Raw genomic sequence first — 27,851 nt, forward strand, 5'->3', positions numbered from 1 at the left:
CACTGGCACCGCGGCGGTGGGGCTGATGTGAGCAGCTCGTATCCACCAGCTCCCTTGATGTTACGGTCATTGCTTGGGACACGGGAAGGAACATCAGCCCAACAGGAGGGGAAAAACAACCACGACCCTTTATCATTTGCAGCCAAGGAGAGAGAGGTCTGGGGGAGGCAGTCAGCAGAGGGAGGCACGAGCTCACAGATTCGGTGCGAGCCTCAGCCTGCGGCGTCCCTCCGAGCTCCGGAATGCAGGCAGGGGGCTTCAAATGGTTCTGCAAAACTATTGCATTACACTTTTTCCACATTTGCACTTAGCTTTTAGAGATCAGACAACAGACTGAACAAATTAAGAAGCTCAAACATTCTGATCCAGGGATGTGTTGTCTGAATTATTCATTATAATCTTCATTCTCCTGTGAGTTTTCCAGCAGTTTGAGTTTCATGAGGATTGTGGATTCTCCCTCTTTTACATTATCTTATTTAATGTATTGCAGAAGCTGTCCCATCTGCTCCTTCATGCTCCACAATCTCAACTGAAAGGGTCACAGTGTTTGATAGAAGAGTCAGAGAAAAATGTCCTCAAGATTTTTTATTTTTGAGAATATTTTCAAAAATATAACTGTTTCATTAACATACATGTGTGTATGCATATATAATGAAAATTTTCTTTCTGTGCCTTTGATAAACGTAGAACCAGTTTACCAACACCCAGCTCTCCTCTGAGGCTGGTGGCAGATGTGAAGTGGGGCAGCAGCTGTGGGGCTGCTTCAAAACACCCCTTTGAGGAGCAGAGGGAGGAGCTCGGACTGACACCGATCGTTACACACCATCTGAACGGCGGAACAGCCCTTCATCTGCTATGTCTGCAAATCAGGCAACATCGCTTGTCAGCCCAGCGAGGGTGGCAGGAACATCACAGGGAAATCTGGATTGTTACTGATCTTCAAGAGGGAAAAAAAATGTTACTTGGAATCGCAAAAGTACTTATAGCAGCAGTACCACCTCCCGATTTTGCAGGTTTTCCATCTTGTTATTTAAGCTTTCCACAGCAGGACAAATAGCAAAGAACAATCTCCCCCTCCTTGTCCTTCCTCATTATGTGCATATGGTCCCCTTAGCACCACCTCAGCCTTGAAATTCAGGATTTTATGATGCTCTCTGCAGAGATGAAAGACCTTCCTCACCCACAGCAAGCACGCTTTGCTGTGCCAGGAGAGGTCATCCCACCAGCAGCGAGGTTCTGTGTGACTCCTCCATCTGCCCAAAACATCTCGAGGCTACCTGGCAGCAAAGTGAGACAGGAGAAGGAGATTTTCTTTCTCAAATTTGGCCTTCCCAAGGCACATGCTCTATTAAACAAGGGCTAGCCAGAGAGTGACTAAAACACCTGCCTGGAATCCAGACTGCTGCCTCCTGTGCTGAAATGTTTCCAGCTGGCACTGCCCCAGCCACAGGCTTTTTCTTCTCCATGGGCTGTGCAATTCAAAACCTGCAGCAGCTACAGCCTCTGAATTGAAAAGCAAGTAATGTAAATCCTATTTGCATAGGAAGCTGTTATCTTACTAAAAGCTCATGGATTTCATGGCATCTGAATAGATGCACCATCCCACATGAGAGGTGTGAATCTCTTGTTTAGCACAGGTCACTGCTTATCATTAGGTAACTCTGGGCTGAGGTTGATGACAGCGTTTGGAAACTGTGTTACTCCTCAGGCAGTAAAATAATGTTCCAGAAACAAACCCTCTGCCTTCTCTGTATCTGTCTTGTACCTCTGTATCCACCTTGTCCGTGTCGGACAAGATGTGTCTGATCAGTGAAGCACAGTGGAAAATACTTATTAACCTCTATTGACAGAGTCCCAGGGTAACCACTTCATTAGCTTATCCCTGACTAGAGTCTGTTTATTCAGTCTAGTATCATTCCCTTTGAAGTACTGGCTCATGTTGACCCTCCATCCATCCTCTGGTGCCTCTCCAGTTTTCCAAAGTTTGTTAAGATCTAAAATTCATGAAATGGAGTCCTAAGCTACTGAGAGTGTACATGACCCTGGACTTCTGAACTGAAAGTGTTTATATTTAGCAGGTGATGCTTCATATCCTCCTTAGTTACAGACAGTAAATTATTTCATCTGGTGTAGATGGATTCCACTATTTTGCTTTGATATAGTAAAGAAGGAACTATGAACATTTGGTGTGATTTTTTCCCATCTGAGGGATATAAATGGTAAAATTGTAAATAGCAGAGAAGCTATTCCTAAACGAAGATTTTCAATGGTATTTTAATATCTTACTACTGTCTGTAGCATACTTAAGCTTTTGTATTTCTTCTGTTTCTTTTGTCTTGCATTCTAAATAATCTGCTTGCAATACACATAAGCAATGAATATCTCTTCTCTAAATACCACTTCTGAACTTATTGTTCATATCTATCTATATCTATATCTATATCTATATCTATATCTATATCTATATCTATATCTATATCTATATCTATATCTATATCTATATATCTATATCTTTCTTCTCTGTTTCTCTCCAAAATATTGCTCTAGTCTGACTAAATATTAATCCATTGATGTTTTAAATAAATCTCTGTCTTTGTAGTTGCAAGTGTAGTGATCTTTCTCACTTGTTGAGACTGAAGGTGTGAGTGATAGACTATCAAAGACATATTTCATCTTTTTAATTAGCGTCTCCTCCAAACGTTGATCTTTCAGCCCTTGGTGCACAGACCTCCTCCTTTTTTAAGAGGCAGTGAAGGGAAGCTGGGTCCCTCTGGGCTGTGACTCCAGCTCCTTCTGATCAAGACAGATCTGTCAGGGAGGTTAGGATAGGATCTGGAAGGTTCTAATCACCACAGTCACAGAATGGGGCCACAGAGCGAAAACTCTGTATGAAGTCTGTAGCTTCAGGAGACCAGAGCCAGGGAAAAAGGCAGATCTGCAGGGCCACCATGCTCTTTCCTCCAGAAACACTGCCCAACACATCCCTGCACGGAGCATGCCTGGCTCCAGCCCATCTCTCCAGGCACAGCATCCTAGAACTTGTCTCCCAGCACCCACAGCCCACCTGCTGGCTCTTCCTCGCTCACGTCCCAGAGCTGGCTGTTCCTCAAAAGCACCATGTGTTTGGCACGAGGATGCTCCCCAGGACAGCACAGCAGACATCCTCTAGATACCCTGGGCAAAAATGAAGAACCTGCCACATGTCCAGTCCCCTTGCTTTTTGCTCCATCCCCCAAGCAGCTGCCAGCATCTTATCCCCCCAAGAAGGACACCTTCCCCTTGGATGAGGCATTCAGAGGAAGGAGGCAGGAGGAACATCTGCAGTGAGGAGCTGTGACCGTGTCCTACTTCCCCAGCCAGCAAGAGCTGAGCTACTGCCAGAAAGGGAGAAGGTTTCTGTGGGTACAAGATGGCTGGCAAAAGGCTGATGCATCTGTGTGGTTGACTCATTAATGTGTTCATCCTTCCCTGAACCCATCCCCTTCTTCCCTCCCTCCCCTACCACATCCTCCTCCTCCTCCTGCTTTTAGGCATTCCTTTCCCTTTGTCTCCCTGTCCTTAGAGCCGATGCCTGCCCGGACACCTTCAGCAGCAGCACCACAGAGCTCCTGCTGCGTAGGTGCCTCTACATGGCTTCATCCTTCAGAGCCAAGTGCCTGCCTTGGGGAGGCTGCCAGGAGGATATGTGAAACAGGAGAGCATTTGCTTCCCTAAGTTGTGTGGCTAAGGTTTATTCCACATCATGGAAATACAAATAATGAGGAAAATGGTAAATTAAACACACAGACATTCAACCGTCAATGAGCAGGTGATGAGAGAGATAATAAGGGAAGCCAGGGGTTGTCAGGCACTGATGGAGCTACTCTGGTTTTGGAGAGGGTCAGCCTCAATCTTGAAACTGATAAGACGGGGAAAACATGGTTAGTGTGAATATTAAGGGGTATTTGAAGGAGACTGGGGAACTGTACAAAACTTACTATGGGATGTTTAAGGGCAGGATCAAAGAATGAAGGGAAAGATCAGGGTGGAACAAGTATGGGAAGATGGCAAGGAGGGAGGCTGGACATGTCAGCAGGTGTTTGGGCAGGACGTTCACCTGACTGGGCCCAGCCTCTGATCCCTGCAGTCTGACCTGTCTTCTTGTTAAATCCCATTCTTAACTCCAGCCCCTGGAAAAGACTCGAGGTCTGAGCCAAGGCTGGTTGAGACAGACAGGGTAGAAGACACTGGACAGGATTTTCAAGGGATCCATGAGTGTGAGGTGCCTGTGAACATAAGAATATGGAAGAGTATTGATGGGAAAAAAGATCCACAAAAGCACCAAGCAACAAAGATACTCTATCCCAACACTGAGATGTGTTCTATGAACACTGTCTGACAAAGTGTTCATAGAAATGGTGATGTTTGTTCAAGGCTACATTGCAGGGACTTTTCAGGTGCCAGCCTGAAACTCTGCTAACACTAAACATTCACCCTCCCAAATGCTGTTTGTGAGTGTACTGGGCTTCAGACTTCAAGTAATTGTGAAGTCTTGATTGCAACAAGAAAGAAAATGTGTTTTATTAAGTAATTACAAGTTGCCAAGAGATGTTCAGCACGATAGATTCAAGTAAAGGCTGAAATCAGAGCACACCACCCTGGAACACACAAGGTTGCACTCTTGCCATTCCACATGTAGCTGTCAAACCCAAAGCCTGAAAAGCAGGTCTTGGAAGTTTATTCTACCTCCTTTTATGAGCTTCAACAAGCACAGAAAATCTTGTACAAAGCCATGAAGGGAATTAGAATTACTGCAAGTAGATCAGTGCAAGCTCACGGGGAGCCTTGCCACCAGCCACTCCTTGAGTTGCTGCAAATGGCTGTTGAGAGCATTACAGTATTCCCTGATAAGAGGAATACCAACAGATAAAAAAATACCTTGGAAGATATTTTCACAGAATTACTTTTTACTAAGACTCTTATCAGAAAAAAAGCACATATTTTCATCTCGAGGCACTAAAACTGAGAGATGAGATTTTATCTCCAGCTCTTTAAAGTTCAGTAAAAAAGTTTCTGTAATGATGTTCAGAAATTAGTTATTTTATATGAACTTTGTGGTACCCCTAAAACAAATCATATCTTCTCCAGATTGCTTATTTCCAATACTTCTTCACAAGCTGGTGACATTACATTAAGACAAAAGTACGCTCACGTTTCCCCACATGCTTAAAACTGAGTTAGGGAACATTTCAGTTACAGATGTGTCAGATAAGGGAAAATACTGACAGCACTTCTGAGTGAAAGATACATCCAGCTTAAGTGTAGCAGGGGAAACTTTGTTGGTACTCAAGTGTCACCTTCCTGTTCAGCCAGAAGGGCTGAACACCAAAGCCAGGTCAGGAAGAACTTTGACAGGCCGAAGGAATGGTTATGTTACCTTAAGTTTATGTTAACCTTATGTTACCTTAAGTTTAGCGTGAACTGGAGCGAAATCTGGATATGAACTGGATGCCAAAGGACAATCATCACTGGAACTATCACTGCCAGTACAAAACCTGCTGTCCTGGCAATGAAGTGAGAGAACTCTCAAATTCAGCAGAGTCCTGACAAAGGCTATGTCTGTCCACTGGCCTCCAGCACTGATTACAAGGCTTGTCCTTCCTTTTCATCCAATTAATCTTTCAAATATCACGACGAGATTCAATCTTTTCCCACACTAACAATACTGAAAAACATAAGTAATAAAATCTAGGTAGCTCACTCTCTCAAATGGAGAAGAATCTGCCAACTCATATAAAATCAGCATTTCAGAAGTGGAACATGAATTCCCATGCTACTCATCTGAAATGAAATACCCACAGGCTGTAAGAAATGCAGACAGAATATAGACAGAAGCATCCAGCAGCATGGCAAAAATATTCAGGAGTAGTCAGGTAAAATGAGGGAATATTACAATAATTTCTTGCATTTGTTTCAATTTTTAGAAGTCTTTCTTAAAAAGGGGAAAAAAATCAAACCCTAAAAAGGTCCCTGCAGTTTTAATTCCTGCTCTTCAATGCTGAACTGTGTCTTTTTTTATAGACAGAGAAAATGGCTGTACCATTTGTTCTCCTTTCTTCTGTGTTTGCTGATAGCAATAATTTCTGTCAATAAGTGTGAGTTGGCTGTACAGTGCATCTATTTTCCACGAATTTTTTAAAAGGCTCTTTTCACGTCCGCTAGAAGATTTCTTTTTTAGAAATCTATGAAGTTAACAAAGTGAGATCCACTAAATTAAAGTGATAAAATAGATGGGTTATCTGAGTAATTGTTCTGTTCCCACTGTTTAGTTGCAAAGTATGCAAAAAATCCTGTCTTAAAAAGTAAATCCAGAGCACTCCAAACAAAAAAGAAATCATAACGAAAGGTTGAAGTGACATTTAGAGTCTCAATGCTTTATTTCTGCCATTGCAGTAACTCTCTCTTTATGTGCCATTAAACCTTCTTGGAATATAACACTTTCACAGTTGCTTCTGAGTATCTTTCAGTCATTTCTCTAACAGAGCTTATACAAATTAAAGCTGAAATTTTCTAAGCAGTCTCAATAAATGAGGACATCATCATCAGCCACTGTCAGTGGGATCTTTTGAATATTGCACCCATACTACTTATTTTGATTAGGAGCTGTAAGTCCTCTATTTCACATAGGCCTCTTGAGAGGCCTCCATCTTAGGCTCAAATGAAGGAAGAATATCCTTAAGATGGATAGTAAAATGTACACTGCTAATCTATGCCTAAAACTCAGTTTAGCTACCCCTTGGTTGACAGTCTAGGGACAGGAGATATTAATAACATTTTTTCTGTAACTACCATGAACATATCTATTGGTTTACATAACAATAATCTGTCAATGGTCAATTATGCTGACAGTGTACCATTTGAAGTTAGATGAGATTAATTCTGCCCAGAAACTCCACATATCATCTGTGGAAATGACCTAACCTAAATATTACATAGTGTGGATTTCATGTCCTCCCAGAAGGTTTATGCTCCCTGTTCTCACCACATGTAAATCCACAATCCACCCCCCACCTCAAGAAGGCATATGATACCAAGTCAATTAATACTTCCTCCTTGAGTAATTAATACTTACACCTGACTAAAATACTGTGCGGATACCTTACCTATTGCTCAGAAAGACATTTTTGTTGTGACTGTTTCTATCACAATAATCAGTCTTTAAATTTACAGCTCATCACTGGCCCTTGCTACTTGATTGTTCAGTGTCCTGCAATTCAACTCTTTGCTTGTTATTCTTGCACTGCTTTTTAGTCAGTGTTCTGGCCCCGCTTTAGCCCTTTAGCCCCTGGAGTCTCATAACCCTTAGCTACACCAAGAGACTGTGGCTGTCATTAGCCAGTGTCAATAAGATTATATTGTTTTGAGTAAAGGTTGGTGCCTATACTTATAATGGATGTTACACACAGTTAACTCAAATATATGATGCCCATTTACCAGCTTTTTATCTTTATGTCTAACCATTTGTAACCAGGAAAATGAGGAATAATAAGACTTTCAGTTATAGGAGGAAAAAAAGTGAAGTTTCTATGTCTATAGCTCCAGCCTTCTCTACATTTCCAGAACCCCACCTTCTATATAAGCATCAATACTTAAGGTAAGTCAGATTACACAATTCATTTACTTGCAGGTCTTAGCAGACAGATTTATAAAAACAAACAAACTAGAACAACAACAAAACTAATACACATAAACTTTCACTTTATGGACATCTTTGTCTTCACATTCTCTATGCTTGTTGTAATAGAAGAATGTATTGTCCCTTCTCTGAAGTTTCTTAATGAATCCGGTTTCTGGCCAACACTCTACCTACAAATAGAATAAAAAGGATATAAATTCACCTAAACATGCTCACATTAAACTAGGTTTGTGCATTATCTTGCAAGGAATATAGGATATACTTCCATGGGAAAACCTCATTTGCATCTAAATACTGCTTTTCTATTAATTTGCTGAACTTTTAAAAACAGATTAAGAACGAGGTGTCAGAAACCAGTTTTCAGGTTTACTACAAAGAGTTATGTGACCCAGAAAGTCTAGAAATGGATATCCAAGGATATTTGATGGACAAATTTAAAATTGAACTAGTAAAAGCTTTTAAAATACCTTCTCCAGGAATATAACATTGATGCTATTCAATTATTGAGTAACCTGGGAGGCTGAAAGATTCCATTTCTGTAAGACTGACATAAAGGTTTCTTCCTGAGCTTGCAAAACATGCTTCCTCATGAAAATGAAGTCAGCTGTATCTGTCACAGCAGGATTGGTCCTGCATGAAACAAACCAGCACTCCCCTGGTTCTCTTCAGTGTTGCACAGTGTGAAGCTTTAAACTAAACTAAAGGCTTGAGCACTTGCATGTTCAACAGCTTTATGGCTTTAGTAGCTCTTTGCAGCTTCAACACCTGCGAACTGCTTCTGATCAAACTGAATCTCATTTCCAGACAGGGCTGACAACAGGATGTCAAACTAGAGCCTTCTCTAATTGGAGAGTCCCAGAAGTGGTTTCATCACTTACCTTATTGCTTAAAGGCATACAGCTGTGTTACTTACATTGTTTGTCTAAACATAACAGCCTTAATCTTCATTCTGCCTACATTATAATTGCATCATTAATACCAGCTGCATTATAGAAACCTAATATAGGGTAAACAAGACATTTCAGAATGTGTTTGAAAGAGAATCACTGCCAGGTCCTGGCAGGTTGGAACAGAACACACGCTCATTTTACAATGAGTCTGTGGTGTTCTTTGATGTTCCTCAGGGTTTAATTGCCAATGGTTGTGCCCTGACATAAATCTTAAACGCACAGATCCTACCACACTAATTACAGGATTTCCTTCTGCAGTTATTGGAATTTACACCACAGCCTTTGCAGTGGTAACTGAGCCCACAACAAAATAATAAACTGTATCTTACGCACACCAATGTTTTGCTGTGTTGTGAGGAGTAGTGTGTGAGGATTAACTGGATGAGCAGTGACTTTCTCAGGAACATTCTGCTCTTTCTTATGTGCAGAGGAGTTTAAGATCTTTTAAAAGTGAATTTTTCATACTGTATTTGCTGTTTTGGAAGATAAAGTACAGAGCTCTGATAAAGATGGTGTGCTTGCTGTATTAACCTCTCGGTTGCTATTTTGAACCTCAAGTAGCTACCAAATGCCTGGCCATTACTCAATAGCTCAATGGCCAATACTCAGAGGAGCAAGTCCTTGGTATTGACAAAAGTCTGTATCACAGCTGCTTTTACCATAGCTGGCATCAAATATTTCCATTGTGGAAATATTCCACTTCCAACAGAGGTCAAGTTTTGAGTGTGCACAAAGTCTGTGCTGCCACACAATCCAACTGCTGAAGCTGGTGATAGTGACCCAGGACTGACTCCTTGGACAACAAACAAGTTTCCCCATCAAAGCCATTGACAGACTAATGGGGAAACTTCAGAGAACTCACTTTGAAATATTGCCTTCCTCAATGCTGAATTATTCCCTTTAGTTATCAGCTACATCTATTCAAAGAAATCTGTGATGCTTCTAAATGCATAAGAGGGGGGGAACAAAAACAGCTCAAGAATTCAAGTCAGACCTGTGAGGAAAAACACTGTATCAGAACCCAGCCTAAATGAAAGGAAATAAGCAGCACCTCCATTTTTATTTAAGCATTTAACATGGGACACAAGTTTAAAGTAATAACCCTTGCAAAGTCCTAAATCTTACCACATCAACTTGTTTTACTTGTTTATATTCCACCTCATCTCTGTATCCAGCTTGCTGGAATCTGTATAAGTTCTCTACATCATCTGACCATGTTTTGGCACGATGCATAGATTTTGGTTTGATGTCAGCTTTAGCCACGACTCCAGGAACTTCAGACTTCTTCCTGAAATTAGATTTTTAAAAATTAAATAGAGCAGACAGAAGTAGGTGATTTTGTTGGGGATATACAGAAGTGGGTAAAACGAAATTTTAAAATAAGGGAATTACAGACCTCGAAGACTGAATTAAAAAAAAAAGTGATAAGCAGTTGGAATCAAACTAAATACACTATTTGATCTCAAACCCAACTTACCTATACCTCAATATACACCCTGACTTAATCTACTAAAATTTAATTGTGCATATTGATGCATTAAAAAAAATAGTGATTTTTAAATTTCACATCTTCGCAGTTGCTGTCCTTTTGGGACAGAGAGTTTTTCTGTTTTTTTTCTTTCTTCCTCCTGTAGCGACACCAAACTGAGAGACACAGAATGAAGATTTGGGCTGTTCCTGAAGAACAGCAAACACTCAGGATGGGAGAGGAAGAGAAAGGAGAAATGCATGGCCAGTCACATGGCCACGGTGCAGATGAGAGACAAGAGGTCTTGAGAGAGAAACCAGATAGAGACAAAGCACACAACCTACTAAAATTCACCCTCTTCTACCCTTGCCCAATCAAAACCTGCATTGACTGCCACTGACTTCCTCCTCACACAAAAGGCATTTGTTCAGTTTGCTAAGAAATAGTAAATAGATTAATCAGCTGCTAAACCTGAACAGAGCAGAACTGGGACAAGATGAAACTTAAACTGTAAAAAAACCACCAAAAAACAACAAACAAACAAACAAAACAAACAAACAAACAAAAACCAAAACCCAAACAACCTTCCCCAAAAAACCCAAACAAATCAAAAACTATCACAACAAAAAAAGCAATAATAAAAAGTTGCCAACAAGGTAAACTCACTAGGGAAACATCTCAACTTTATTTAAAAAATAAGAATCATTTGACTTCTACCTTATATCTAAATTTTACTGCATTTGCTTGATTGTATCTTATTCTGCTACTAAAACAGAACTTCTGTTGCATCTGCAAGCAAAATACACACAACACTGTCATGGCTAGCAGGTATGATCAGAGATGGTGATATTACAAAACTAGGAAAGGACTCAAACTTCAGCTCCATAATTAGGAAGGCATCTTCAAGGAATGAGAGACAGGCTCTGAGAGGGAGAACACAGCCTCCCTCCTTGTGTGTAGTATGCTGCCTCCAAACCCTGTGCACTGAGTAAAATTTCCTTACTTAGCCAGTTCCTATTTCAACTGAGAGCTTGAGAAGTTGAATGCTGAAATCTTATCAAATGCACAAATGGCACTGGTCTGTTAGAAATGCAGAAATTAGAAAAAAACCTCGCAACACAGCATACAAATCTTCAGGGAAATTACACGAGGAATTGTTGTTACCATAGTATAAAACTAGCAGAATTCTGCATCTCTGTCATCTGACTGTATGACAGTCATCAGCAAACAAAGAAAGGGCCTTTCATCTCTAAGAGAATACACTTTCAATAAAGATCAATAAAAATATGCACAAGGGCTCTTTTCTGGCAACAATAAACTATTTCTTGCAGTTCAGGACTCCAAGCATTCTTTTACCAGGCTCTGCATCATTCTGCAATTGAAAGCAACCATTTACTAAAATCGAAATGTAGTTTTCCCACCCAGTTATGAGGTGTCACATACAAATTAACAGGATAAGCACATATCCTTATTCTAAATCTTTAGGGTAGTCTTGAGATATCCATCTCAACATAATTTTTTTTCTCCTGCAGCCATCACAGAATTTTTTTCAAGCCCTGCATATGCTCATCAGTGTTTGATGAGAACTGTTGTCAGTCAGTATTGACCTTAGACAGTCAGTATGATTAGCAATAACATTAGATCTTAATAAATTATAAACTGTGATGAATTTAAGGGTGTTGTGATAACTTACATGTTACTACTGTTATGTACTTCTTGAGAGGATATGCTGGATTCACCTAATGAATGTGCTTCTTCAAGACATCCAGATAGGTCTGCTGCTTCCTGAGTCACCATTAATTCAGGGTGCCTGTCCACAGGCTTTCCTGCTCAAAAAAAACAGATATAAAGGTCATGTATTGAAAGTTCCAGCTTGGTGACTTCAAATAACAAAAGCACCATCCTGATATTGGGCTGCTATTTAAAAATTTGTACTCTTTGTCTATTTTAGTGTGTCCAAGTTCCATGCACAGAGCTGTTTTCATTGCACCAGAGCAGGAGACAGCTGTACTCCAGCCGGGATTTCAGGGATGAGACAAAAGACAACAGACAGATAAAGGCAAATGAAAAAAAAAAAAATCAAGAGAGTGGTAAGAAAATATTCAGTGTAATACCAGTAGTTTTCATTTAAAGAGAATTGTTGAACAGTGAAGTGGACTTTATTAAAGATGACAATGTTTGCCTACTCTTCATTTAGGGTAAGTAGTGAGATTTCATATATCTCTGTTTTGGCTTTAGGAACACATTTACTAATTTAATCATAACACAATTACTGTGGAATCCTGACTAGCCTGGGCTGGCATATAGTGGTTTCCTTAACAGTTACACAAGGGTTTGAGGGAGGAGAGTATCTGCTCCTTAAGGGCATCTGCTCAAGGGCTATTTTAAGTGCAGTAAGGGATTACAGGAAAGGGAGGAAGCCATAAAACAAGAACATATGGGGACTCAGACCTGAGCAGTAAATGAGGGATGTGGTGATGAGAACCAAACCTGGTCAGTCACATCAATTGATGGGGCAGGAGAGGAGTGTGAGAATGTTTATTCCAGTAAGGTTCTCTGATCAGAGCCCCTTGTCATTTGGGAAATTAGGGAAAAGGGGGGAAAACAAACAAAATGTAAAGAGACAAGGACCTGACAAAAAAAGAAAGACCATGACAAGAAACAAACCTCACCACTCGCACCCATGGACGGGCTATCAAGAAACTACAGGCACCCAGAAGAGCAGCCTGGACTTTGCACTCATAGGACTGTGAACCAGGGGGACCCAGACTTGGAGAGGTGTGGGAATCCATGGAGCTGTACAGACCTGTGAGGAATGTGTGCCTGGCGGAGCCCCACGCCTGATCAGCACAGACTGTCCTACCCTATTGTATCTTCTTAAATCTTAAGCATCTCTGTGCATAATCTCACTTTGTATCCCATATACGTGTGTGATGAAGGACAAAGTGCCAGCTGCTGGTGAGACCTGTGTGTGAGTGAACACTGGTGCCAGCTCCTGGAGTCAGATTGGAGGCAAGGGCACCTCTGGCCGATGATGTCAGCTGCTGGCTCAGGTGGGGGCTTTAACTTCCAGCCACTGGAGCAGGAATAGGATGTGTCTGAAAAATGAGCTGCTGTCGTGAGTGAGGGGCTCCATGTCAGCATAGGGAGCAAGGCTGTGGGTCACAGCTTGTGTGCCTGGTGCTGGATAGTGGGGAGAAGCATCGTCTGTATCTTCACCAGCTTTGGTAATCCTAGGGCACACACCCATGTTTATCAGCAAATTTTAAGCTGAAGGGTAGGGGTACCTTGGGTCTGGGACAGGGGGCCCTGCAGCATCCTCAGCCCAGGCAGGAGCCCCACGTTCCCATGCAGGAGAGGCTCTGGAGCAGAGCAGCAGGAGGAGATGGCTGTGTTTCCTACATCACTTACCACAAGTCAGCAAACACAGGGCCTGTTTAGGGTCCCAGAAAAGTCACTAAGAGATTTCACAGAATCCTTGAATGGTTTGGGTTGGGAGGGACCTAAAGACCTCATTCCAAACCCCCAGCCATTGGCAGGGACACCTCTCACTGGACCAGGTTGCTCCAAGCCCTGTCCAACCTGGCCTTGAACCTTTCCAGAGATGAGGCTGCCACAACTTCTCTGAGAAGCCTTTTCCAGCATCTCACCGCCCTCTTCGTAAAAAATTTTCTTGCTAATATCTAACCTAAGCTTCCCCTCTTCCACAGAATCATAGAATCAGCCAGGTTGGAAAAGACTTCAGAGACCATCAAGCCCAACCCTTGATCCAATACTACCGTGGTTACCAGACCATGGCACTAAGTGCCACATCCAGTCTCATCTTAAAAACCTCCAGGGATGGAGAATCCATCACTTCTCTGGGCAGCCCATTTCAATGCCTGATTACCCTCTCTGTAAAGAATTTTTCCTGATATCTAACCTAAACCTCCCCTGGCAGAGCTTAAGACCATGCCTTCTTGTCTTACTGGTAGCTGCCTGGGAGAAGAGATCAACTCCCACCTGGTTGCAACCTCCTTTCAGGGAGTTGTAGAGAGTGATGAGGTCTCCCCTGAGCCTCCTCTTTTCCAGGCTGAACAGCCCCAGCTCCCTCAGCCTCTCCTCATAGGACTTGTGTTCGAGTCCCTTTACCAGCCTTGTTGCTCTTCTCTGGACCTGCTCCAGCACCCCAATATCCTTCCTGAACAGAGGGGCCCAGAACTGGGCAGAATCTACAAGACAGCTGCCCGTACGCGCCGAGGTGCGCAGGCTGACGTCTCGTCCCGATGTGACAACGCCGTGACCACAACCCCGCGCTGCTCCCACAGCCACCCGCCCACCCAGCCCTTAAGAGGGCCCACCTCACTTCGAGAGCCGCAAGCCAGGGGGTCTCTCCCAAGCGAGGCGGCGGAAGCGCTGCCGAAGGCGCCGATGGCAGCGGCGCCTCTCAGGGCAGCTCCAACCCCGCCCCGGCGTCCCTCACCGCGGGTGCTCCCCTCACGACGCCAACGGTCGCCAGGCAACCGCCCCGCCATGGCCCGGCTTTAAAAAAGGGGGGGGGGCCCCGTGGGGGCCGCGCCCCTCTGATAGCCGGCGGGGGCGGGGTCGCGTCGCGATGGCTGGGGCGGGTAAGGTGGAAGCCGCGCGCCGGCGCGCCATGCAGCCGGTTCGGGGGTCGGATGCGCGAGTACCCGGCCCTGTCCATCGACCGCTTCGATCACCACAACCTGCGTGCCCGCGCCTTCTTCCTGTCGCACTGCCACAAGGGTGAGCGGCCGCGAGGGGCTGGAAGCGTCTCCGGGTGCGCCACACCTCCCCTACACCCCGGTGACCGCCGTACCTCTCTTTTTCCCCCCAGATCACATGAAGGGGCTGCGGGCGCCCGCCCTGAAGAGCAGGCTGGAGGGCAGGTACGGCGGAGGATGAGGGGGGACGGGACCGGCAGCGCTGAGGGGGAGGCGGCGGTGCGCGGCAAAGCGTGGGCAAAACATCTTGGGAAGCTGCCGTGGGTTATAAGTCACAGCAAGGACACCTTCTAGACCAGGATGCTCCAAGCTCCGTTCAACCTGGCCTTGAACACTCCCAGGGATGGGGCAGCCACAGCTTCTCTGGGCGAGCTATACCAGTGTATAATCCGCCTCACTATACGAAGTTTTTCCCTTTTATCTACCTAAGCTTTCAATTTAAAGTCATTCTCCTCTATCCTTGTAAGATGTCCCTCTCCGTCATTCTTATAAGTCCCCTTTAAGTATTGAATGGTGGCAATATTGAAGGCTCCCCAGAGCCTTCTCCTCTCTATGCTGAACAACAGCAACTCTCTTAGCCTGTCTCCATAGGATCCAGCCCTTGGATCATTTTTGTGGCCTCCTCTGGACCTGCCCCAACAGGTCCTTGTCCTTCCTGTGCTGAGAACCCCAGAGCTGGATGGAGCACTCCCAGTGGGGTCTCACAAGGGCAGAGCAGAGAGGGAGAATCATCTCCTTCGGCCTGCTGGTGATGCAGCCCAGGATGTAGTTGACTTTCTGGGCTGTGAGTGCACATTGCAGGCTCATGTTCATTTTTTCATCCAGTAGGACCCCCAAGACCTTCTCCACAGGGCTGCTCTTGATCCATTCATACCCCAGTCTGTATTAATGCTGGGATTATCCAAACTCAGGTGCACTTGGCCTTGTGGAACTTCATAAGGATCTCTGCTGTTACTCCCTGGAAGTGCACACTGACAGTGCTGTCTGTGCTTGTGCTGTGAAGAAGGCCAGCTAGTTGAGGGAGGCAGTTATTCTGCTCTGGCCAGCACTTGTGAGACTTCTTTTTGGAGTATTTAGTCCCATCCTAGGCTCCCCTGGACAAAAAAACCACCCCGACAGGTGTTTGGAGCAGGATCACCATGCTGTTCTGGGGCAGGAGTGTGTGATGTGTGAGGAGAGCCTGAGTGCTGGATGACTGCAGCTGTGGGAGTAGGAGTCAGCTGTGTGTCACTGTTTGCAGGTAGGGATAGAGAAGATGGAGCCAAACTCTTCTTGGAGGTGCATAACGAAAGGGCAAGGGACACCTTTTTTACCATGAGGGTGGTCAAACATGGGAATGGGCCCAGGGAGGTCGTGGGATAGCTGCCTGGCACTTTTCATTTATTAGAGTAGATGTTACCTCTCCTCAGATGCAAGCAGAGAATCTCTTTTTGCTCGTCAGGTCTCTGCACTGTGCACAAGATTAATAGGGAGTATTCTGTGTTCTGCTGAATGCTGACTGCCCCAAACACCTGTTCCAGGGGTGTGGGTATAGAAACAGAAACATGTACACCTGTACATGTGACCACTTCATTTGTGTCTACAAAAATCCATGCAGGCATGGGCACACAGAGGTAAGTTTGGGTTTGCTGTGCTGAAGAAAAGCCTGCAGGCTTCCTGCTCTGCTCTGCTCTGCTTCTTCACATGAGAGAGTGTTCTGAGCACAGGTTTTGATGTGCTGGGTGCCAGGTGCTGATGTGTCGTTAGATTGTTCCTTGCCTCTACTTTAAAACACTCTTCTCTCTGCTTTTTGTCTCCTCACAGCTTGAAAGTTAAACTATACTGCTCACCAGTAACTAAGGAATTGCTGTTGTCTAACTGGAAATACAAGTTTTGGGAGAATCATATTGTGAGTTTGTGTTTATTTTTAAATTAATGTTTTCCACACAGTGATTCTAGGAAAGAAGAAGCTTCTGCTCCTCAGAAATGCCTAAATGCTGGTGTCGATACAATGTTTCAGGTCTTAAGTATTTCCAACAATGTGTCTTTTCTGCTGCTTTTCTGCTGTATGGGATTGGTTTATTGATGTTTAATTATTATTCCACTCACATGAGTTTTTCCTTTCCTCTCACCCTCAGCTTTACATGGCCATCATCTTTACATTGATCATTTGTATCTCTGTATTCATTTTCCTTACTCTGCTCTTGTGTTTTTGCTCCTGTCCTTAATTAATTTCTCTTTTGCTTAATTTAAAATCTCTTACTACTTGGAGAATATATAACCTGTAGTTATATTATTTTCCTTTTGCTTTTTGGAAAATGGACTATCTCTAACATGAAAACATTTTAATGGTGTGAAGTCACTGAAGAACTAAATCAGTTTACATGATTTCCACTGTTTGGAGCCAAACTTCAAGGGATCAGTGTCATGTACAGGTGTGACTTGTAGTTATTTCCTTTCCTTTGCAGACACAGGCAACATGAAATTGAATGTGGTTTTTTTACAGAAATAAAAATAATCACTTCTGCACAAACACAGGAATCCATGCTCCCTGTGGTCTGTGGGCTCTCCTGGTAATAGGGGGCAGTGGGAAGTGCTGTAGCACAGATCTGTCTTAGAAAGATCCACTGGTGCGCTCTAGGACTGGGATGTATTGGGTCTTGCAATCATCCAAAATAAGGCATATGATCCAGCCACAGAAAGAAGAGCTGTTGCTGTAATAAGTCCCACATGCTCTAACTTTTTTAGGTATGTACACCTTGGTTGAGGTTTCTCCATTTCATTTTTAGACAACTTTCAGGAAACTTTTTTTCCCACTGGAAATGTAAATTCATGACTATGGGAAAATGACTTTGATTGTACAGGCTTAGCAATAACCACAGTGAGTGCTAGAGATATCTAGATAATGAATACCAGCCAAAAACATGAAACACAACGTCCAGTAAATCCTATAATGCAATTAATCATTTTGTTACAGGTTGCATTGGAAGTTGAAACTCCAACTCAGATTTCTTTAGTAGATGAAACATCTGGTGAGGTAAGTTCCAGGAAAAAAAAGATTCATATATTAGTAATGGACAGTAATGCTGTTTATATGAGTATAGGAAACACCTTACCTGTAACATCCCAAGAGGATAAGCTATTTTTAAAATGCATGTTACCCTCCTCTCCTGGATGTGCAGCCAATGAATTCTGTTGCCCTGCTTTGTTCTTACAATCATAGCATTCTTTTGGTAATGCCTTTCCAGGGCATTACCAACTTACCTATTGCTCTTGTGATTTTTTTTTTCACTTTGTATCTTCTGGCTTATTTTAATTTGTATCTTCTGGCTTATTTTAATTAACAAGCTTTAAATGCAAAATGTTAAGGTCCAGTAGAGGATCTCCACACAAAGTGTATCCCAAGATGCCATTTCCGTGGTCCTAGTGGATGCTTGGTAGATGGGAGGCTGCACATGGCATGTGCTCACAGCCCAGAAAGCCAAATGTGCCCTGGGCTACATCACAGGAACTGTGGGCAGCAGGTTGAGGGAGGGAGTTCTGCTTCTCTGCTCTGCTCTGAGGAGACCCCACCTGGAGTGCTGTGTCCAGCTCTGGAGTCCCCAGTACAGGAAAGACATGGACCTGTTAGAGCAGGTCCTGAGGATGGCTAACAAAAAGGGGAAGGGCTACATCTGAGGAAAGGTTGAGAGCTGGGGTTGCTCAGCCTGGAGAAGAGAAGGCTCTAGGGAGACCTTTCAGTACTTTAAGGGGGCTTATAAGAAAAATGGGGACAGACTTTTTAGTAGGGCTTGTAGGGACAGAACAAGGGGTGATAGACTTACACTAAAAGAGGGTTGATTCAGACTAGATACAAGGAAAAAGTTTTTTCAATGAATATCGTGAGACACTGGAACAGGTTGCCCAGAGAGGTGGTGGATATCCCATCCCCGGAAACATTCAATGTCAGGATGGATGAGACTGAGCAATCCAATCTAGCTGAAGATGTCCTTGCCTGTAGCAGGGGTGCTGGACTGGATGAACTTTAAAGGTTCCTTCCAGCCTAAACTATTCTGTGATTCTGTACTTGCTCACCAGGAACTAGGGAATTAGAACTAATGCTAACCCATCTCTTCCAGAAAGAAGATGTAGTGGTGACACTTCTGCCAGCTGGTCACTGTCCAGGTTCAGTCATGTATGTACTTTCAGTGCCCGAAATGTTTCTGCTGAGAGATTTGTCCTGTAGAGTTCTCACTGAGTACTGTTTTGGGTTGTGGTGGTGTTTTTTTTTTTCCAACTAGAAGAAGCTAATGAATTAAAAATTCTTATTTGGAGGAAATACTATTGTGGCAGGGCCCACCACCTTTGATGAAGGTTGGAAAACCACAGTACTATCTGGGATCTGTCCAGATGGAAGTTGTTACCTTGGTGGGGCAGATTACTTTTCCCCATGCCTGAGTGATTTCAACTGTACTTAAAAATTACATACAAAACTGTTATTGAAAATAAATCCTCCATTTCTTGAGTATGACATTAAAAAGAAGGTGCCCAGCTCTAGCTACAGCTGCCCAATAGATGCCTTTGGCTCCAACAGTCAGCTGAGCCACCCTCATTGATTTTGTGAGGCTTTTGTCTTCAACTCTGACTGGGCCAGGCACAGGTTACTTTCCAGACATACTGTGTCTGATTTTTTTGTTTTATCTGAAATTACTGTAGAACCAAGTTGAGCCCAGTGTTTCTATTACAACATATGTTAGTCATGGCGACTGCCCTAAGCAAGGTAACAAATCATCACCTGGCATTTAATGGTTTATTTTGCTGCATTTGACCCAGCTGTTGCTGTTTGCAGGTTTCTGTTTGAAGGTGAGAATGGCACTGTGCTGTACACAGGGGATTTCAGGCTTGCAAAGGGAGAAGCAGCCAGAATGGAGCTTTTGCATTCAGGGACCAGGTGAGCTATTTGTGGGAATTAGAAAGAGTAAAAGATCATATGGCATGGACAATTCAGGAATAATGCATTAATTTTTTCCTCATTTTTTATTCTGGATTAAATATAATTGCAATGCTGCAGTTACAAAACCCCTTTGATTTGTTCTTTTTAATAAAGAGGTAATAAAGATTTGCTTCCTTTTGAAAAGAGGAAGTGGTGTGTCTTAGTACTGTGATGCAATATTCCCTCTGATATCACATTTCTCTCCTCCAGAGTAAAAGACATCCAGAGTGTGTATTTGGACACTACTTTTTGTGATCCCAAATTTTATCACATACCAAGCCGGGTAAGTCCAAATAAGCTGTGAGAGGAAAGGTCCTTAAAACTGCTGATTAATTAACCATCCCTTTTTTATGTAACTCTTGCAAGACAATGCCATTTTGCGTTTCCAAATTGCAACACATAGAAAGTATCTTCAAAGATGATTCACAGCATTTTCTACCCTTTTCAGGAGGAATGTTTAAATGGGATCTTGGAGTTAGTGCGAAGCTGGACCTCACTGTCCCGCTGTCATGTTGTGTGGCTGAACTGCAAAGCTGCTTATGGATATGAATATTTATTCGTAAACCTCAGTGAGGAACTCGGAATCAAGGTAATGTTTCTATGATTGTTGCTTTGGAATAGATCCTCAGTAATGATTGTGGCCAGTCACTGAGCTGGCAGTGGCTGTTCAGAGGGCTGCTGTGTGTTACAGATGTGCCTGCTTTCATTAACTGCCTTAAGAAGCTGCAGTTGTGCTCAGAATGAGTTAAGTAGTTGATTCCAGTCTGGAGCAGAATCACAGAATATGCTGAGTTGGAAGGGATCATTGGAAGGATCACTGAGTCTAACCCTTAGCCCTGCACGGGACCATCCCCAAAAGTCACACCATGTGCCTGAAAGTATCATCCAAATGCTTCTTGAACTCTGACTGTCAGGCTTGGTGCTGTGACCACTTCCCTGGGGAGCCTGTTCTAGTTCCCAACCACCCTCTGGGTGAAGAACCTTTTTCTAATATCCAACCTAAACCTCCCCTGACACAACTTCAGGCCATTCCCTTTAGTCCTGTCACTGGTGACCACAGAGAAGACAGCAGCACCTGCCCTTCCTCTTCCCCTCACAAGGAAGTTGTAGATTGCAATGACATCTGTACTTTCCAAACAGAAGTTAATTCCCAGTTTTCAAGCTCAGCGTTTACCTCTCTCCCTTTTATCTTGTGAATGATAAAAGCCATTTACATACAACATTAATAGTGAGCAGATATATTCTGACTTTCTGATTATATTCTTCCCTCCTCAGCATAAGAGATATGTTCTACTTCTTCTAGATGTCCAAATTTTGGCTCACACGTCTCTGCTTGGACGTTATTAGTGGGAGTAGTTTTTAAATGCCTCCTCGTATCTGGGGAGAGCAGAAGCACATCTGTGCAGAAGCTCGAGCTGCAGCCTGGCAAACACTGAGATAATGAAGAGTAAACTCTGCCTTTCTCTAGGTGCACACGAACAAACCTGATATGTTCAGGAACATGCCAGAAATCCTGTGCCATCTTACTACAGACCGACACACTCAGATCCATGCCTGTCGACATCCTTGGGTGTGTATCATTCTGCAGAGCCTCTGCTAACTTTGCTGTGAAAGTGTGGCTATAGGTGCTGTGTTTTGGGCTTGTGCTAATGAAGACTGGTGAAATGGTGGTTTGATGTAAAGAAGAGTGAGAACTTTAGTTAGCAGGTTGAAGTTTAAAAAAAAAAAAGAAAAAAGGGAAAATATATTAGCTTATGCTGGAAATAGTTTAATTGTATTTGAAACCTGAAAATTGTATTAAGTGAAGTAAAACAAGCAGCAGATTAGATCAGTTGGGTATTATCCATTTAAATGTATCAAAAGCAGCTCAGATGATGCCTGCTGCAGCCATGCACTGTGTGGTTGTAGCACATGGCCTTCCCTTTCCAGGATGTCTGTCAAGCTGGAGGCTCCAACTTGGAGGAGCTCAGGTAGAAGCAGAGATGTCACTTTGGGGCATTGGTCTCTATGACTGATTTGCTTTGCCATCTGCACTAAGGAAGCAATGTGCAGAGTGTTTCAAGGGAGTTGGAAGTGAGAGGAGATCTTGGTCTGCCTAGATACTATGTTGCCTAATTACTTGGGGGGGAAAAAGGGGTCCCTATTGCACTTAATTTTATCTTGTGCTGGGCAGGATGATGACTGCTTCCGAGGGAACAGACTGCCCTGTGGGCTGACTTGCCAAAATGGAACTCCTTTGCACATAATCAGCATCAAACCCTCCACTATATGGTTTGGGGAAAGGATCAAGAAAACCAATGTAATCGTGAGGTGAGCATTTGGGCCACACAGAAACCTGTTGTTTGAGAAACATATCTTACCTGACACTTGTATACTTAAATCTCAAAATGGACTTTAAGAGCAGGTTATGCTTGACTGTTGACTGAGGATGAAGAGCAGTTATCTAATTTTTGTGCCTCCTCTGTTTTTTAGGACTGGGGAAAGAACGTACAGAGCTTGTTTCTCTTTCCACTCTTCATACAGCGAGGTTCGTATACTTGTAGTTCTGAATATACAATGATTAAGAAAACATAAAGGAGATTTGATTGTTCTGGAGTGAATGACATGACTTGACACAAAAAAAAATCTTCTCAATAATAAGACATAAGGGGATAAGAAGTCCTGATGCTAAGATAGAGAAACTTGTTTTAGTATAGCTGCAGAGTAGTATATTAAAGAAGGACAGGATTACAAGCCTATTTTTTGTTCTCTGTTCTCAGCATATAGGTCATAAGTTTGCTGCCTGCCTTTGTATTTTAGATTATTGTGTAACTATGCAATGCTTAAAGCATGGAGTTTTGGTTTTCAATACATTGTTTAACTACCGTGACTAAGTTTTAGGTAGGTTTGCCTTCTATTTCCCTGCCCACACATGTAAACAGAATTTTCTCACATCCTCTCTGCCACTGCTACTCCTCTTTCTGTGTTAGGGAATAAAAGGAAATTGGTTGTGGCAGCATCCTCCCCAGAGGATTTAATGTGACTCGATCCAGTTCTAAAAACACTTCTCTCTCCTAAAAGACTGAAACTGGATCAGCGCTAATAAGGAACCTGTAACAAAGCCTTGCCTCATACAAAATGGAGATTATTCAGAGCCCCAGGAAGACAGTCCTCTTTTTAAGATCCTGTTTAAGTTTTAGTTTGCTCTACCATAAGGAATTTTAAATGGAGGTACTAGCATAGTACATACAACCTGACAGGTTTACTGCTGGAATATGGGGGTAGTGTAACTGTAACACTCCTTCTTCCACATGCAAAAATAGATGGGCCCTGCTGTCTGTACAGATAGGAGTGTAATCTGCAACCTGCAAGTGTTTCCAGTGCTCAGCACTGACAAAGCCTCAGCTGGAGTGGAGTGCTGCAAACTGAACACAATTCTTCAAGAAATTTACTGTCTGGAGAGCATCCAGAAGAGAACAGAGTAAGGCTTGGAGAAACTGATGTGTTTTGTCAAAATGGGCTTTTACAGGGGATTGAAGGGAGACTTTAGGAAAAGTCTCTGAGGAAGGGAATACCTGATCTGCACACATAGGGACTTGAAGTCCAGTAAGAAAAATGCAGGTTTGAAAATAGTGACAGCAGTAAGGACAGGGAAGTGCTGGATCACATTCCAAATCTGTCCAGCCTTTTTTTTCAGAGATAGTGATGGTCTGTAGAAGTTGATAATTGCAGTGAGGTGTTAGGTGAGGCTGACTTTTCAGAATCCTTTCACACTTGTTTCTTGTTCCAGAGCTATCCACTTGGATAGAGTTTAGCTCATGGGTCGCATTGGTCTTTACACGAGACCAGTGGTAGTACTTTTTGGTATTCTTGCATCAGTGCTGCCTTTAAGTGAAATTCTTAACTGTTGATGTAACTTATCAAATTGCTTCTTCTCTGGAATTTAGATTAAGGATTTCCTGAGCTATATCTGTCCTGTGAATGTGTATCCCAACGTACTGCCACTGGGTGGGACAGAGGACAAAGTAATGGAAATGTAAGTGACAAATGGCTGCTGGATGGAGGTGGTCCAAACTCTCCTCTTGTGAGGACAACTTCCCTCCTGAATTCCGGCCTCTCAGAAGGGGCACTGCCTTTTGCTTTACTGGTCTGATAATTCTTTTTTCTTTTTTTCCTCTATATTCAGTGCCACAGATTTGAGCTTTCTGAAGCACACTTGTATGCTGAGTTAAGTGTGAGAGTTTGTATTCCACACACTACTTCTATCTATGTGTAGAGGCTTTCCTGCTGGTAAACTCTGGAAGCTGAATACACATTCATCTCACTGTGTTCTGTGACCCATTTCTATTTCATTGCAACTTCTCAGAAGTTTCTTTTAAAAAGGGTTTCTTTGAGGTCTTGAACACCTCCCCTCTGCATCAGAGGCCAGTTCTCTTGCAGGTGTTGGCAGCTTAGAAAGCACTCTCACAGAGCAGGAGAGTAGTGGTGTCACTCAGTCTGAACAAAACCAGGACTCCTTTTTCTGTTCCTTTTTTCTTTTCCTCCTTAATTAAGAAAGGAGACTTTATACTTATCAGTTATTGAATAAAACTGCAGTCAGATTTTGAACCCTCTCATCTTGTCTCATTAAGCAAGGAACTACAAGATAGTTTCCAAATGACGTACATGTTTTAAGGTAAATATGTTGAAATGACAGATCTCTACCTTTAAGCTGCTCAAGCTCACCAGTGAATCAAAAGCTTTGACCTAGGTATTGCTGCCTTTGCTTTAACATTTTTGCTGCAGTGCCTGTGAAAGGCATAGAGCAGTGTACTTACATCAAGTTAAAAGTTTTACTTCTGCTTCTGAGAGTGTCTGCTGTGTTCTAAACATAATTGCTTTTCTCATTCCCCTCAGATTAAAGCCATTATGCAGGTCATACAGGAGAAACATGGAACCCAGGTACAAGCCCTTAGGAACACTGAAGAGAGTCCACAAGAGAGAATTATCTGATACAGGTAAAGGTTCTGATGGTGCTACTGCACCTTAAGTGAGAGTCTGAGACTATGCAGAGGTGCCAAAAGCCTCAGTGTTCACCACAGTCTGTCTTTGTGTTCAAAACAACAGTTGGAAAGGAAAAATATAAATTAACTTTGGATTTTAAGAACACTAATTGTGTAAAAACACACTTGTTTGCAGTCTTAAAATGTAGTTGCTGCTCAACAGCCCTTTCAGTCTTTGGATAGAGTTCCTTCCCAGAGTTCTGAACCAGCCCTAGGAAAGCTTGTTCTAACTGCCCCTCTGTGAGGCACTGAGCTGGACAAGGCATGGCAAACACTGTCAGTAACGTCCTGCAAAGTCTCCAGCTGGGTTAAAGAACTTTTTCCTCAATTTATACTAAATGAATTTTTATTAAAACTTTGCTCTCAATGAGATTTTAGCAGAGATGTGAACTTTTCTTAGTGACTTTCTTTTTCTGTTCGTTTCCTGACAGATGAAGATGATCTCTTTGATTCAGAATCAACTTCTGCAAGGCCTAAGATTGCAAAACAGCAGGCAGGAGAGAGCAGGCCATCCAGCACAGGACAGCCTGAAAATGCTGAAGGAAATATTAATGAGAGCACAGAAAGTTACAAAGCAACCACAACTTACACCTCCCTCCAGGTAGATTTTGTGGACTGTGAGGAATCAAATGATGATGATGATGATGAAAATGACGAAGAAGAATCTGAAAAAAATACAGTTCAACTTCTTTCCCATGAGCCAGATGCCACTTCCACAGCAAATTTCAGTGGAGTAACTAGTGACCAACAGGACTCTAATGCCGATGTCCCTTGCTGGGATGAATTCTTTATGTGTAATAAGTTAGAGGAAAGCTCTGAAAATGAGGACAACATCCCATCTTCAGCAGATGCTGGTGGGTCCCAGTCACTCTTCAGCGATTCGGATGGAGTAAGTGACTCAACACACATCTCCTCTCAAAATTCTTCTCAGTCAACACACATATCAGAGCAGGGGAGCCAGGGCTGGGACAGCCAAATGGACACAGTGCTTATCACCTCCCAGGAGAGAAGTGCCCTGGACTTCAGCAAAGGTGGGAGCAGAGCAGTTGTTCCTGTGCTGCAGGAGACTGCCAGGGACAGTCAGCCGGAGAGTAGCAGGGGGAAGCCACCAGGGCAGAGCAGACCCTGTGTCTATGATGGCACCTGTGACTTGAAAAGCAAGGGCTGTGAGAAAGCTGCAGAGACTGGCACTGCTCGTGTTCAGGATGCGCTGGTGGAACTAAGTGACAGCTCAAGGACTCCTGACCTGGAGCTGAGGAGGGACTCCCAGAGCTCCTCTGACTTTGAAATTCCCTTGACTCCTGGTGCTGAAGTGCCTCAGCCAGATAAACTGTACCATTTATACGAGAAGCTTGCAGCAGGGGAAAACATACTCAGTGAGAAAAAAGTCTCCTGAGGACAGATATAACTGATTACATTGTGATGATACCCAAAATGTTTATTAATACCCGAATTCTTTTTAATGCCAATTACTATATGCAGCTATGCTGACTATATGCTGACTCATGCAATTATTTTTTTTTCAGAAATATCTTACTGTCAGAACTAGGAATCTGTAGTCTGTGTAACTTTATTGTTCCTTCCATGAAATACTGAAAACGGAGTATTCCTAGGAGGGACTGTAAAAGCATTCTACCTCCCAAGGTTCATTTCTCCAGGACTGTAAGTAGACAAAAAGTGGACCAGACAAAAGTAAGCACAGGACACTAAATGAAATTTAGTGTTTATCATGAGCTCTAAGAGTTTGCCTTTGTAATGTGATCTCAGGTTTTAATAAAATACCACAGCTAACTGTGGGGAGGAACACATAGGAATGACCACATAAACAAGGCAGTATTATCACTATTATCACTATTTAATTAGTATTCACTGCAGTTATTTTTAAAAACAACTGCAAAACAAATTAGAGAATTACTGAGAATGTGAGGGGTTTTTAACTTGTTAAATCAAATTGTTCAAGAAGTCTCTCTTTACACTGAGCAAGTGATGTCATCTGACTTTTAACTCCTGACTTTTAACACACCACTGTCTATGCTTTAACTCCAACTCATTGCATACAACTTGTCATCAGTTCCTCCATGTTTTGGTTTGTTCTGAATTGTTTTTCAGAAAAACTTTAAATCTTGTGGTTCCCAAGCCACCAGCCATGGCCTGCTTTGGCAACAGAAGGTAACCTGTTATCCCAGACAGGTGGTTGCATTACTTGAGGCTCCTGTACTACAAAATTTCACTTCCTCTGCAACATTCTGTAGACTTCACTGAATTCTTTTTCAAATCAAGACAATATATTCTCTATACATGTGTGCCATCATAACTCTCTCTGCCAAAATTCTTACGTTCTACCATGGAAATGTAATTCAGGTTTTAGTTAAACTGCAGTGCCTATAAAATAAACCACAGAAGTCATCTGAAAATCCCTGAGGTTTCCTATCCATGTGGTCTTAAATGCCAAAGAATTAAACAGACCTTTAACACAACATGTCTCCCCTCCAAGTGTGCCTTGAGTCTTTGTGCCATGTTTAGTGATATGTGAATGTTAAACCAGCCAGCATTCTGACACTGGGAACAGGGGCAGGAGGGGACAAAGCATTGCTCTGATCTACATATGATTTTAAGGATATTCAAGATCTGTGTATTTCTTCACTGTCACCTTGTCCAGTGTTTGTGGGATTTGTTAATGTAATTTCCAAATGTGATTTATCAACTTTTGGGATTTTTTTAGCAAGCCTGAATGGAACTGCTGTTATAACTACTTATGTGAATAAAGTCAGATAGAGCAGAACTTATTCTGTGGGCTTGTTTCATACCTGTACTGTGCATGTAAGTTCAGGGCTGCCTTTACAGGGTGCTCAAATACACAGGAATCCAGTCTCCTTCAGGCAAGTTGACAGTGTAAATTTATACCACTTCTCACCAGCCCTAAACTGAAAACAGATGATTTCCTCATGGTTACTCTGCTGGAGTCTTTACAGGGCTAGAAAATTTTGGGAACAGCACAGGAATTAAGAGGTTGCAGTCTTAAAACAACTTCTACTGTTATAGCTAATTTTGACAGGCTAAGA

General features: G+C 42.8%; 2 protein-coding genes across 7 annotated transcripts; one reads left to right on the plus strand and one right to left on the minus strand.

Annotated features, from left to right (window-relative positions):
- Nucleotides 1–6,392: 6,392 nt before the first annotated feature.
- MEIG1 (meiosis/spermiogenesis associated 1) lies at nucleotides 6,393–11,918 on the minus strand. 2 transcript variants are annotated; one of them, XM_018068120.1, is made up of 3 exons: nucleotides 11,787–11,918; nucleotides 9,784–9,913; nucleotides 6,393–7,845 (listed from the first exon to the last, which is right to left on the minus strand). In XM_018068120.1, the coding sequence occupies exons 1-3, from the start codon at nucleotides 11,888–11,890 to the stop codon at nucleotides 7,717–7,719; spliced, it is 363 nt and encodes a 120-aa protein (XP_017923609.1). In that variant the 5' UTR covers nucleotides 11,891–11,918; the 3' UTR covers nucleotides 6,393–7,716. The 2 variants fall into 2 exon arrangements, with proteins under 2 accessions (XP_017923609.1, XP_017923608.1); XM_018068119.1 differs by having other exon boundaries at nucleotides 9,751–9,913.
- A 2,806-nt stretch (nucleotides 11,919–14,724) lies between these two features.
- On the plus strand, nucleotides 14,725–27,563 carry DCLRE1C (DNA cross-link repair 1C). 5 transcript variants are annotated; one of them, XM_029958122.1, is made up of 16 exons: nucleotides 14,791–14,839; nucleotides 14,931–14,982; nucleotides 15,895–16,057; nucleotides 16,621–16,705; nucleotides 17,303–17,544; nucleotides 17,774–17,833; nucleotides 18,915–18,970; nucleotides 19,625–19,726; nucleotides 19,979–20,051; nucleotides 20,217–20,357; nucleotides 21,237–21,338; nucleotides 21,942–22,078; nucleotides 22,241–22,295; nucleotides 23,695–23,783; nucleotides 24,644–24,744; nucleotides 25,221–27,563. In XM_029958122.1, coding segments are annotated over exons 7-16 (1,767 nt in total). In that variant the 5' UTR covers nucleotides 14,791–14,839; nucleotides 14,931–14,982; nucleotides 15,895–16,057; nucleotides 16,621–16,705; nucleotides 17,303–17,544; nucleotides 17,774–17,833; nucleotides 18,915–18,968; the 3' UTR covers nucleotides 26,186–27,563. The 5 variants fall into 5 exon arrangements, with proteins under 5 accessions (XP_029813979.1, XP_029813982.1, XP_029813981.1 ...); XM_029958121.1 differs by lacking the exon at nucleotides 18,915–18,970; XM_029958120.1 differs by lacking the exons at nucleotides 17,303–17,544; nucleotides 18,915–18,970.
- Nucleotides 27,564–27,851: the final 288 nt, after the last annotated feature.

This window comes from Manacus vitellinus, unplaced genomic scaffold (genome assembly GCF_001715985.3).
Source record: "Manacus vitellinus isolate BGI_N305 unplaced genomic scaffold, ASM171598v3 scaffold_13_pilon, whole genome shotgun sequence".
Lineage (NCBI taxonomy): Eukaryota > Metazoa > Chordata > Aves > Passeriformes > Pipridae > Manacus > Manacus vitellinus.